The 12,804-nt window shown below is 45.9% G+C and overlaps 2 protein-coding genes across 2 annotated transcripts in view; one reads left to right on the forward strand and one right to left on the reverse strand.

The window, feature by feature from the left end:
- sez6l (seizure related 6 homolog (mouse)-like) overlaps positions 1 to 12,804 on the forward strand; it is a gene marked incomplete at its 5' end in the record, with an annotated part of 81,704 nt that overhangs the window by 58,071 nt on the left and 10,829 nt on the right. Inside the window, 2 exons of the mRNA XM_080420296.1 lie at positions 798 to 936; positions 8,602 to 8,798. Coding sequence (XP_080276422.1) covers positions 798 to 936; positions 8,602 to 8,798 — 336 coding nt within the window. The remainder of the gene's footprint in view (positions 1 to 797; positions 937 to 8,601; positions 8,799 to 12,804) is intronic.
- LOC308078224 (dual specificity tyrosine-phosphorylation-regulated kinase 2-like) lies at positions 4,275 to 6,253 on the reverse strand (the record flags this gene model as incomplete). The annotated part of the gene is made up of 2 exons (XM_080419345.1): positions 4,275 to 4,370; positions 4,613 to 6,253. 2 exons carry the CDS (start codon positions 6,251 to 6,253, stop codon positions 4,275 to 4,277), a joined length of 1,737 nt encoding a protein of 578 aa, XP_080275471.1.

Genomic DNA, 12,804 nt, shown 5'->3' on the forward strand with positions numbered 1-12,804 from the left:
ATTAGTGATGTATTCAGGGGTGTGCTGTGGATCTTTTAGCTAGTGGAGCGCTACGTCGCGTACACGCGCACGTGAGCGATCGCCGATTGAAATAACCTCTTTAATATGTAGGCCTATTTATCAACCCACAATATACTGTACATATCAAATGTTCTTCTATTTACTTGCATAATGTGGAAACTTTAGTGTTCATGAATCCATCAGCCACTGTTATCCAACTCTTTGACTGCTTCAGACAGAACATCTGACACCTACAGTAGGCTACTTAGCAGGCCACACAATGGACCATTGATATGCAACCAACCAGCTCGGTCATTCCTGTTCAAGCTGCGACACTCAGCGTCGATCAGCAGGTTTTGTAAGCGAGGTGCGAAAACTGCGAATGGTGCATGTGCGGGCATGCGTGCAGCTTCAAAGCTAGTGGAGCGAGGCTCCACCGGCAGCCCACCCGTGGATGTATTGTCTATAATGTGAAGGATATATAAATCAAAGACAGCTCTTCAATATGTTTAGATACAGGACCACTGATACGGCCTGAAATGTTGCATGACGATTAATTTTCACACAAATAATTGTGATTAACGATTTGTGTTTTTTGTTGCTGAACATTGGAACATTTAAGAAAAATGACACATCTGTTTGGCTTTTAGGCTTTGAAGTTCCACAGGGGCAGATATGACAAATAACTTAAATACAACCTCAAAACCACAAAACATCTGTCGGGCACTGGGGGTTTCATCCTGTCTCCTAACTTATCTCCTCCTGTCTCTTTCCTCCTGTCTCTCTCGTCCCTCCAGCGCTGTGTGGGGGGGATCTGTCGGGCCCTGGGGGTCTCATCCTGTCCCCTAACTATCCAGAGTGGTACGGAGAGGGAGAGAACTGTAGCTGGAGGATCCATGTCGGGGAGGGAAAGCGTGTGCTGCTGGACGTACAACTGTAAGAACTTTTAGTTTATGTCATTTCGACGGGACAAGAATGCACATGAATGAATAGTCAATATGTGAAGGTGAATTCAATCAGGTGAAACGTGATATTATTAAACCTATTAGAATACCATTCCTAGTTAAGACCAGTGTAAATTTCATTGACTAAAACTATTTTAGTCGACTACCTTTTTTCACTGACGAAAACTAAATAAAAAAACTAAATAAAAAAAGTAGATGTTGGGGAGGGACTAGTGGAGAAAAGATCCAGTAGAACGAAGACAAGTCATTTTATGCTTGGTTGCGCTCGGGGTTTGCGCTCTGAAAATAGTCGATCTACAAGCTCACAACGCGTCGTATTAGATGTTAGCGGTTTGCCATACACGGTGTGACCTGCTCACCTGCTATAATGCTGCCACCTAGTGGATGTCATTGTCAAAGAGAACGCAGGGACATTTGCGTGGGACTGGAGACATTTGTGACTCCAAGAGTGTGAAGCAGAATATCTCCAAATGACACTAGCAGGAGTAATGAATGTGTGGGTGTGTTGCATGGTCAAAGTCCTCAGTCGCCACGGTTGATTTCAGTCATTAAGGATTCCATAGAAGCCAGCATCTTCTATGGAAGCACGTCACTCAAAGAGCAAAAATACCCGATATAAAAGCTCTCAACGTATCGCACGCGACACGTTGTGAGTTTGCAGATCGGCCATTTTTGGTTATGTTTAGAAACATCTTTTAAAGGTCCTATGACATTCATTTTCACTTTTTTTATTATTTTTTATGTTTTTTGGCGGGTTTTATGACCTCAATTACACCCCAAAATCTGAACTTTGAACATTCAGTGGATTTTCTGTGGTCTGGGGTTTTCTGAATAATTAGGCTGAAAAGTAATCTGTGCTTGGCCCTTGGAGTGTGAAGTCATAGGCCATTAATCCCGCCCACTCTCCTCCTCGCCCCTCCCCTCCCCTATCCTTTCCTTTGGGGGGGGGGGGGGGCAGAGGCGATGATTGACAGGAAAAATCCCTCAACAGCGACACCCGCAGGCAAAGATACATTTTTTCATTGCAGTTGAAAAGGCTTTAGAAATGTGAGAGAAAAACACCTGCCATGGATCACTGGAGTGGAATTTTTAGTTAAAACTTTGTATACACGTTTGAGGGACCATGACAAAGACTTTTAATGTGTGGTACAATTGAATGTCATGAAACCTTTAATAAAACCTTAATGGTCTTTGATATTTCATAAAAGAAAAGGATAAAGCCTCAGCTGGATACATTTCCTCATCTGGTTGGCTGTATGTAGAACAGCAGGAACAATAAGTTTAGAATGATGATACAGAAATATCATAATTCTACATGTTAATTGCTTAGGAAACTCTAGTGTGTGGGGGGGGGCTCCTTTTCATGCTGTTTCACAAATCACAGCTTGGCCTGACAAAACGTATTACATTTCATGATAAACTGCATACAATTATTTGATTTCTTTTTACAAATTATGTATTTACAAATAGATGTATATTTGTACAAATCATAGCACGCTTATTTAAATGTTAACTTACACGTCAATTGTTTGTGGATAGCAGAACGTTGGAATGTTTGTGGATCATGCTACTTGTATTTATACATAATTGTGATACAATTTTCAAGGCCATCATGTGGATCAGCAGCTATTTGTGTGTGAATCTTAAAACTGTGTGAAGGATGTCTCTGATATAATTGGAAGAAGGAACGAACACATGTATGTGTTGGTCTTTCCACAACTGCAGATTCAACAATTCACAAAAATAATCTCAGAGTTCTCCGTTGCTGCGCTAGTGACTCCCAGAGGTTGGTCAGAGTGTTGTGCTGTTCAGCAGGGAGTGGAACTGGGAGGGATAGCATGTTCCTCCTCATGCATTAGGAGCTCCCGGTGAAACCCCTCAGTCTGAGGTAAAAAGACGCGGCTGCTTGGGGACTCCATGGGTACCGGAGGATACACGTGGCTGTGTACAAACCCTTGTTGGCAACAAGCGACTAAATTGGGGAGAAAAAGGGGAAAAAAAGATTTAAAAGACTAAATCCTCTGCTGGGAAATGATGTAAAAGATGACCTGAGGACAAAAAAAGGTGACACATGACTTGACCCAGTGACCTGGTCCATCATTGTCACCCTCTCGATTACTTCCAGAGTAGCAACACACTCTTCTGTCTGTATCCCGACTGCAACTCATTCAAGCTCTGTTGCACTGCATCCATCTCTTCCTGGAAAGCCTGCCTTTCATCGGCCTTGTTTGTTCTTGATGAAAGCACTGTTGGAATCAATAGCATTAATTCCCCACCCCCGCTCTGGTCCCAACCAATAGCATTCATTTCCGTGCTCCAGATAAAGAAAGATGGCGGATTTTAAATTGCTGAAAAATAGGCTTCATTTACGGTGTGTAGAGTCTATGGGCGTAACTTTGTCCATCCTTTTTACTGTCTATGGTTGGAATGCACTGTTGGTTCATGGAGATGACAGTGGTCAACTCGGTTTTTGCTCTACTACCCATCATCTCTCATCTTCCTGGTCTTTCCCTTAGATTAGAGGGAGTCTTGGCCAGCTTCAGCTTGATCTCATAGTTATGGACTTGGGTTCTTGTCATATTATGCAGGCTCTAGACCCTTGTTCCATGTAGGGCTACACAGGCAGCAGGAAGTGGTTTCTTCATCCAGTTCAATAAGGCTGCTACTGCTCAGCTTGTTGAGTTCCACATTGGCGACATTCGCCTTCAGGAGCTTAGCTTCTCTGTTGCGGTGGGCCGCAGACACTTTGGCCAAGCCTTGGCTTCAGAGACGCTGAATCTATGCCCACTATCTGAACCACATCACTCCTCTGTGCGTAGCATTCATGGAGATCCAATATACTGCCCTAGAGTTCCTTTGGTTCCTGTATGAAGCTCATACAGTTATGGAGGTAAATGGTAAACGGTGCATTTATACAGCGCTTTTATCCAAAGCGCTTCACATAGATTGTGCATTACATTCACTCATTCACACACCGATGGCGGAGGAAACCATGCAAGGCACCAACCTGCTCATGGGGAGCAATTAGGGGTTCAGCGTCTTGCTCAAGGACACTTCGACACTTATTCTGGGGGAGCCCGGGATCGAACTGGGAACCTCACGGTTCCCATCCGGCCGCTCTACCGGCCACTCTGCCCCGGAGGTCTGCCTTGATCTGGCAAACATAGGCCATGTTTTTTTTAAGCTCAGAGGTGTTCTCATGGAAGTCTTCCAGTTCTCTCTCCATCTCATGGATCTACTCCTTAAGAGGCTTGGTTCGCTTCTATGAGCTCATAGAGCTCACAGTGACTTCCGAAGTTCCGGGTGTTTCTAATCCAGCGACTGGTTCTTGGTGTTCAACTCAAATATTTGCTTCTCATTGTCATCGGTGACCTTGTCCCTCTCCGAAATCTTCCTCTCCAGGGCCTGGATTTAATTATTCAGGGAATTAATTATGTCGTTGAGCTTCTCTTGCTTGTAAAAAAAAGGCGTTCTGTAGGTTCTCAGGGTAAAGTTTCTCTTCTCATAGGCCCTTGATCTGTATAACAGTTTGTAATCCTGCTGGAACAAAGTGTTTCTTAGTGTACATCTTCATATTTTCAGCGCAATGGGACCGGTTGTCCCATTGTTATTGTGGGTTGTTGCCGTGGTACCAGTGTTGATCTTACGGCTGTAAGCGGAAATGTGTTACTTTTCGGCTGAAATGTGTTAATCGTCGGTTTGTTTGTGGCTGTAGTGGCAGCCAGGCCAGGCCCTGCTCTAGCCTGGATGGAGGGGAAGGAGGTTGTGAAGTGCTTGTGGAGCCTTTTCACTACGGGGGAGTTTGAGATCTTGTCGGGCGCAGGTAGGGGCATGGGCATTTCACGGTACAGCCAGGGGTGCTTGAGGGCCTGGCTGGGCGTGAGGCGCTCCGAGGGGTCCCAGTCCAAACACTTCTTCATGAAGTCAGTAAAGGTGGGGTCCCTGCAGCCGTTCAGTGCAACGCTCCAGTCCTTGCTCCCTGGGGGGCCTCTTATCTTGCCTCGGGGGGAGCGGGACGCCGTGAGCATGATGGCCCCTGAGGGCAGCGTTACGCTGTCACAGTAGCGTGGGTAGCCCTTGGAGTTGATGAATTTCTTCACCCGTTTGGCCTTCTCCAAGACGTTTCGTGGAGGCATGCCCAGAAGCTCCATGAAACAGGCCAGCTGGTCGCCTTCATCCTCACCCGGGAATAGAGGGTATCCAGTCAGCAGCTCGGCCAGTATGCAGCCGAAGCTCCACATGTCGATGGGCAGGCCGTAGCGCGAGACGAGGATCACCTCCGGGGCGCGGTAGAAGCGAGACTGGACGTACGTGTAGACCCGCTGGTGTTCAAAACAGCTGCAGCCAAAGTCAATCACCTTGATGTCGGTGCGTCCATCGTGCTTGAGCTGGATGTTCTCAGGCTTTAGGTCACAATGGACGATCCTGTGTCTGCCCAGCTCCTCCAGACACTTCAGGATGGACATGGCAAACCTCCTGACCAGCGTCAGGCTGAAGCCCTGGAACGCGTTCCTCCTCAGGAGCTCGTATAGGTTAATGCTCAGCAGTTCGAACGTCATGCAGATGTGGCCGCGGAAAGTGAAGTTCTCCAGCATGCGCACCACGTTCATGGTGTCGTTCCGGTCCTGCTTGCGCAAGACCTCCAGGATGCGGATCTCCCCATGTGCTTCCCGCTGGAAGCGCATCTCGTTGCGAACCATCTTCAGGGCCACTCGCTGCTTCAGCTTGTGGTCGTACACCTCGGCCACCTGTCCGAAGCTGCCCTTACCGATCACCCTGATGACCTCGTAGCGGTAGGCCACCTGGTCATGCAGGACCATGATGTAGTGGGCATCATCGTCATCGTAGCCACAGTTGTTGTTTGCGCCAGTGATGGTAGGCCTCTTCCTGGCGTCGGTTCCCAGGAAGTAGATCTCTGGGTAGGAGTGGATCTCCGTCTGCTCCAGGGCGGTCAGCTTGGAGCGGTAGCGCCTAAGAGCCTGCTCAGGAGTCAGGGCATTGCCACACAGCTTGACATCTCCTCTGTTAGTTCCCCGTTGGTAGGACAAATCATTGTAGGCCTTAGTGGAGCCTGTTTGCTCCTTGGACGGGCCAGACAAGGTCACAGGTTTACCCAGCACCTTACCAATGCAACTGGTCCTGTCGGGATTGAGCTTCAGCCGAACACCTCGCACCACCGCCTTATCCCTCAGTATGCCCTGTGTTTTGAGGATTTGGTCAGTCCTCGTGTGCGAGTCACACAGTCCTTTTATAACATTCTCCTTTTTAAATGTCTTAGCGCCTTTCATGTTGTAGCGTAAAGCTCTTTGAACCGCCTTGTGTAATAGTTCTATGTAAATAACCCTGCCTTGGGCTCAGCTAGCCTTGGGTTAGGGATCAGCGCCGTGGCAAGGTGTTGCAGTCGGGCTCTCTAGTGACCTACAAGTTTTATACTGTCCGTTCTACCACTCTAATGCAGCGTGAAGAACTCTGATTACGCCACCGGCCCCAAATCCCTGTGATTGGCTGTTGAGTTGATCCAGCTGTCAGCCAATAAGATGGGTTGTGGCGCAACGTCACAGATATACACACGCAGCACAAATGCTGCCGGGCCGACCCTCCACTTGCCCAGTATACTGTGTGTGTCCAAGTGTTCCTGTCCAACTGCTTGCCATGACCATCTGAGGAATCATCAGCTGGGTGAAGCTGAAACTGGGTTTCCACTGTGGTAAAGTTGGCTTTGGTCACACACACACAGTGTGTACTGTCATGGGTGACGCAACTGTGACGTAATCTCCTTTCTTATTTAAACCCTAGTCCTGTGTCATCCTGTTGTTGGATTGTCAAGTTCTCTGTGGCTGGTAATGTTACCTCTATGATGTAACATGCTCATATAGAGACCACTTGAAACTCGATTTTCAATTAAAGGGGAATGAAGCCCCAGACTGATTTTGTAGTTTGTTTTCCAGCTCAGGTTAAGAACTACAGCAGATTAAAAACACGGCAGACTAGCAAGCAACACAGCGGAACCAAACAAATGAATAATGAGTGTGTTAGATTTTCATAGTTGTGTCCAGAGCCAAGGTCATGGCCAAGCAAGCATGATAAGACAGTATTGACACACCTAAAATCTATCGCACCCATTATTAATTTGAATAAGCTGCAGCCGAGTTGCTTACATCACTGTGTACTGTAAGGTCAGTGTTACGCAGCCTGCCATGTTTCTACCCTACTGTAGTTTTTAACCTGAAGTGGAAAACTACAAAATCAGCCTAGGGTTTCATGCCCCTTCAATAAACATTCTCATAATGCCGGGTCAGAGGCTTGTGGAGAACTGATCATATCCATGCCAACAGTATCCTGTGAGCTAAGTGCAGGTGTGCTGAACAAGGTTATTGTAGTATTGTATTTTTCATTAGTTGAAATGTTTTTTTTTATTTCACTTTGACTTTGTTTTCAGTTCAAGTTTAAATTAGCAAAGTCAGTTGTGAACTTGCAGAGACACAATTTTTTGCTAATTTTGGCGGGATGGTTCGCCTTTAATGACATGCCCAAAATAGCGATGCCAGGTTGAAAGTGGTTAATAAATGTACGCTTGCAGACAGGAAGACGCATATCTATAAGTAAGTACAGTAAGTAAAAAACATATGCATCATTTGAGATTAAATGTGAAACGCTAGGGGGTTGGCAATTGCCATGATCCCCTGAGACCCCAAATAAATGACGCCCCTGGGCATGGGGGTAAAATGCCAACCTTCCTGTGTGCGCTGTGGTTGTGCTGACTGTTCACTGTTCAGTGTCCCCTGGTGGGTTCAGGAGGTGTCCTGACCCTGTTGTCCCCTGGGTTCAGGGCCTACGGTACAGGAGGTGTCCTAACCCTGTTGGGAGAACAGGTCAATGTCATCTCTGTCCTCATGGCCAGCCCGCATCGGTGATATGGAAGAATAATAAGCATGGATAGATATATGTGAAATACTACCGTTTCTCAACGTCGGGTCCCCGGACCCGATGTTGAGAAATGGGACCCTTCAGTTCACTGATGTGGAGCTGATAAGAGAGACTGTATGTATGAGTTTCATTCAGTTCACTCAAATGGAGCTGGTAAGAGAGACTGTATACGTTTCATTCAGTTGCTTTCAGCTGAAACAATAACAGATTCTCACAACATCAGCCGGCGCTTTCCATAGAACCATTCAAAATGTATAATCTCTCTTGAATCATGAGACTATTTTACATCATATTTAAGTTTTTTTTTTACAATGTCATAAACTGCACCTGGAAGAAGTATTTGTAGTACAATGTAAAATAAGAATAATCAAATAAGAATGAATTCATACCTATACAGTAGGTGTACAAATCATGCTCTAGAGCAGTAGTACTCAACTTTCTGACAGTTAGGATCATTATAACTAGGAACAGTTACGAGAATATTTTTTTTCGGTAGGAGACATGTAAGGGTCTCCTTTGTGTCTCCTCCGGAACCACTGCCTACCGGTCCACTGGTCATCAAATTAGTGGCTTAGGAATGCGACAAAAAAAATGAATACATCATGAATTCAAGTCTCCTTGGGGTGACTAATCGATGGAAAAAACTGAACTATCCCTTTAATGGATGGTGTCATCCTTGTTGTTTCCCCCCCCACCCCCATATCCTCAGGCTGAACATCAGCGACAGTGACATGGTGACCATCCTGGACGGTGACGAGGTGACCACTCGTATCCTGGGACATTACGTGGGAGGGAGCAGACCCTTCAAGCTGTCCTCCACCAGTCCCGACCTGACCGTCACCTTCCACTCGGACCCCGCTGGCCTGGTGTTTGGCAAGGGAGAGGGCTTCATCATCAACTACATGGGTGAGCCTCAGAGGTAGATGGCTTGGATGTCTCAAACCCCCCTGCGTGATACTCCACCTTTTTTTTTAATTTTATTTCAAGGACCCCTGGTTTGATATCGTCTATACGTCTAAAACTGCTACTATTCAGGATTCAGGAAATAAAAAAAACTGCAAAAATAGCAGATCTACAAGCTCAAAACGCGTTGCTTCGAGCCGCGTTTCGAGCTTGCGGATCTACTACTTTTGATGCATTCGTGTGACACTGTAGTATGATCAAGTAGGGAAATAATTTACGGTTTTAAGGTTAGAATATGGAGATAAGAGGTTTCTGCCCGACAGCAACGATATGCATTAGGCCCCACGGACCCACGGAACCCCATTCTTGGGACCCCAATCGACACCGTTTGATTTGATTTACAAAAGTATTTAACTGCTTGAAACCGTCATACATACTGTAGAAGGTTAAAGACAATCGAGGATAACAACAACACAGTAAAGTGATACTTATTTCCCCTTACACAGAATGGTATAAAAGAAATCACACCCAGTGTGAAGTGGGCGGTGTGGTCATCACAGTGGTCATCACAGTGATGGAAGCTCACTTCAAAAAACATAGTCCTATTTATGTCATCATGTGTCTCGCTAGCCAATCACAGTGCTGAATAGAGTCAGCCAATAGAGTCAGCCAATCACAGTACAGCTAGGGGTGTACTAATGAGCCAATCACAGTACAGCAAATGTGTACTAATGAGGTGTCCCAACTCCACTTATAGGGGCGACGACTACACCGCCCAAAAACGTGGACATTACTTTTTGCCAGACCCAGAGGGTCGGCCTACATGAGGCTCTGCCCCCTTTCGTCCATACATGGGCGAAAAAGACCGGCTGTATAAAAGGGACCCTTTCTTCTCCATACATGGGCATAAAAGGGACACAGGCTGACACGTAATACGAAGTCCGTCATACGAAGTCCTTATAAAGTACTAGGAATTTATTCTGGGTCTGGCAGAACCAGGTCTCCTGGTCTTTTTTATTGTCTGCATCAGTAAGCCCCTCCCAATTGACGTTTGGCAAGTTCCTTCAAGGGGTCATCTGAAGCTCACACCCCAAATCTGGGACCATTTGGTCAATCGCTCCCCGAGTTATGAGTAATGAGTTATGAGTTATGAGTTATGCCCCGGACAGTGATTCTGTACGCAGACACTTTTCTTGCGGACAGAGACTTGGTGGCTTATAGCAGTGGTTCTCAGCCTTTTCAGGCCGCGGCCCCCCAAAATAATCATATATGAACAGGGGAGCCCCCCAAAATAATCATATTTGAACTGGGGACCCCCCAAAATAATGATATATGAACAGGGGAGCCTCCAAAATAATCATATTTGAACTGGGGACCCCCCAACCTGACAAGCACTTGGAATTGTAGGAGTTGAGGCATTACATTTTAGTTTGACTCGGTTCCACAGATAAATATTGTGAAAATATCTGTTCAAAATTTCTGCCTCTTTTTTATATTATTTGTCAATTTTGCCAATGTTTGACCTCTTTTTGTAGTACAGTTTGTTGATTACTTTTGATGCAGAAATGGTCTTTTTTCATTTAATGTATTTCTTTTTTTTAGGTATTACATTATTTTTTTAACTTTATGGTCATCTGGGGACCCCCCCACATGATTTTGGGGGGGTCCCCAGATGACCATAAAGTTAAAAAAAAATGCCCACAGGTTGAGAACCACTGGCTTATAGTATGATGATATTATCATTACAATCTTAGTGTTATGCCAATTATTTAGAGATCCACTTGCAATACCTTCTGGCCCATCAGTGGGCCCCAGCCCACAGGTTGGGAATAACTGAACTAGAGTCAGTTTAGTTTCTCCCCAAAAGCACTTGAATAGGAAGGCAGACAGACATTCATTACTAAACAATGATTTCTGTTTTTATGGTAAGCTTATATTTCTTACCACACACACATGAATTCCTGTAATTTTCACTGGGAAGAAAAATAAATGCATTTATTTATTTATGTATTTAATCATCTATATATGTATTCATTCATTCATGTATTTGTGGGCTTGCTGTTTTCTTTTCCCTTTCTTAGTTGATTTTTCTTTTGTTGTTGTCATGGCTGTTAGTTCCCACCTGATGTTGTGTGGGAGTCCTGACCGCTCCATACCGTACTGAATAACTGCCAGCTTGCATAATGTCTTCAGGCTTGGACTTAAGTGTAAGATCTGTGAATAACGATAACGACAGATGGGTTTTGTATGGTATGTGTATCCAAAGATGATGATTTTATCTCCCACCTTGGAACAGAACACACCACAACCCCAATCTGGTCCTTCTCCCTTGGGCTCAACCTTTTTCCAGGTGAAGGTATTTGCATTGAATTTCCACAGATCATTGCAGTGCTGTCTCAGACCATAGTTGTAGCCGCCAAATATGTAAAGCTCTCCATTGTGGGCAAAGGATAGATGATACATGCGTCCTTCTGGGAGAAGCTGTGCAGAAGGCGTGCTCAGCCAGCAGTTGGTCTGTGTGTCAAACACTCTGACGCTGTTGAAGTCATCTGTGTCCCCACAGCCCCCAAATACAAACATCTTTGTCCCGATGATGGTGGCAGAGTGACATTGTGAAGCAGGTGGTAGAGTGCCTCTGGTGTTAATTAAAGACCAGAGCATTGTGGTGGTGTCCAACTTGTAGATGTCCTTAGTGTATCTAGTCCTGATCCATCCTCCATGTATATACATGACCTTCCCAGAGACACAGACTGAGTGGTTTCCCCTCCCCTCCGGAACAGTCCCGGAAATCTTGGGTTTGAACCATCTGTGATTGTCAACATCAAATGCATAAAGAAGGTTGTCCCGGTAGTCCCCATTGATGGTAAACCATTTGTCATCATCCTCCAGTATCTTACAATTCACTATCCCTCCCCAGATGTAGATTGTATCTCCTATAAGCACAGCTGTGTGGCCCCAACGCACAGAGGGGACCTCAAGTGGACATTTCCTTCTCCCAGTTGTCACTGGAGGCAACTTCATCCAGACCAGCGCTACTCAACCCGCGGCCCGCGGGCCGCATGCGGCCCGATCGCAGCGTCTTGGCGGCCCCCTCATGGTCAAAAAAAAATATATATATTTTTTTTTTTTTTAAGCACAGGATAAAAATATACATTTCCGTTCAAATATATGGGTTGCTAAAACATTTTTCAAAAAAACAGACAGACATACATACAGGTGCGTCAATTGTTACAGGTATAATCAGGGGTGCACATAACTGGTGCGCAGGTGCGCATGCGCACCCAAAATAAATAATGAGCACCACATCAGACGACGCGAGGCGCTTTTGCGTACCAACAGCTGGGACCGGAATTTCCAAGCTTTTATTTTTTAGCAAAACTAAAAAATAAAAGCCTGGAGATTTACTTCCTGAAGCCACACTCACACAATCACGCTAAAGCACGTGTCGGCCCCATGTACAGCCATAGGCGCAGGGGGACGCATGCTGTGATTGTGTGAGCCTCGCATCCTGACACACAGACAGGCTGCGACTCGCAGCCCGCTGCACGCAGCGGCTGTTAGAGGCACTCGTCACCGATGATGAACGTACCGTAATGGTGCAAAATATGCCGTGAACGTCCCAAATTTGGCGGATAAAAGCAGCGCAGCACAGGGCACCAACCTTGGGGGGTTCACCAAACAGCGTGAGTGAAAAAAAAACGGCGAAATTCGGCGGAATTTGGAAGCAGAGCGTCCTTCCCCCCCCCGTTGACAAAACTGTCCCGGTGGGCACCGTGCTGAAACCCCCCCCCCCCCCGTTGACAAAACGGAACGGGACCATTTTCTTGTGTGTTACAAAATCGAAAAGTCCAAAATAGGACCGTCATTTTTATGGCGGCCCCTTGGACTTTTGGCATTTTGCTGAGTGGCCCTGAGCCATCTTAAGTTGAGTAGCCCTGATCCAGACCATAGAGACTGTGTTGAAGACATGCACATCAATCTGATCCATGTTGTGGGTCGTCCCGTGATG

The sequence above is a fragment of the Gymnoscopelus braueri genome, assembly GCF_963280865.1.
Source record: "Gymnoscopelus braueri genome assembly, chromosome: 22".
Lineage (NCBI taxonomy): Eukaryota > Metazoa > Chordata > Actinopteri > Myctophiformes > Myctophidae > Gymnoscopelus > Gymnoscopelus braueri.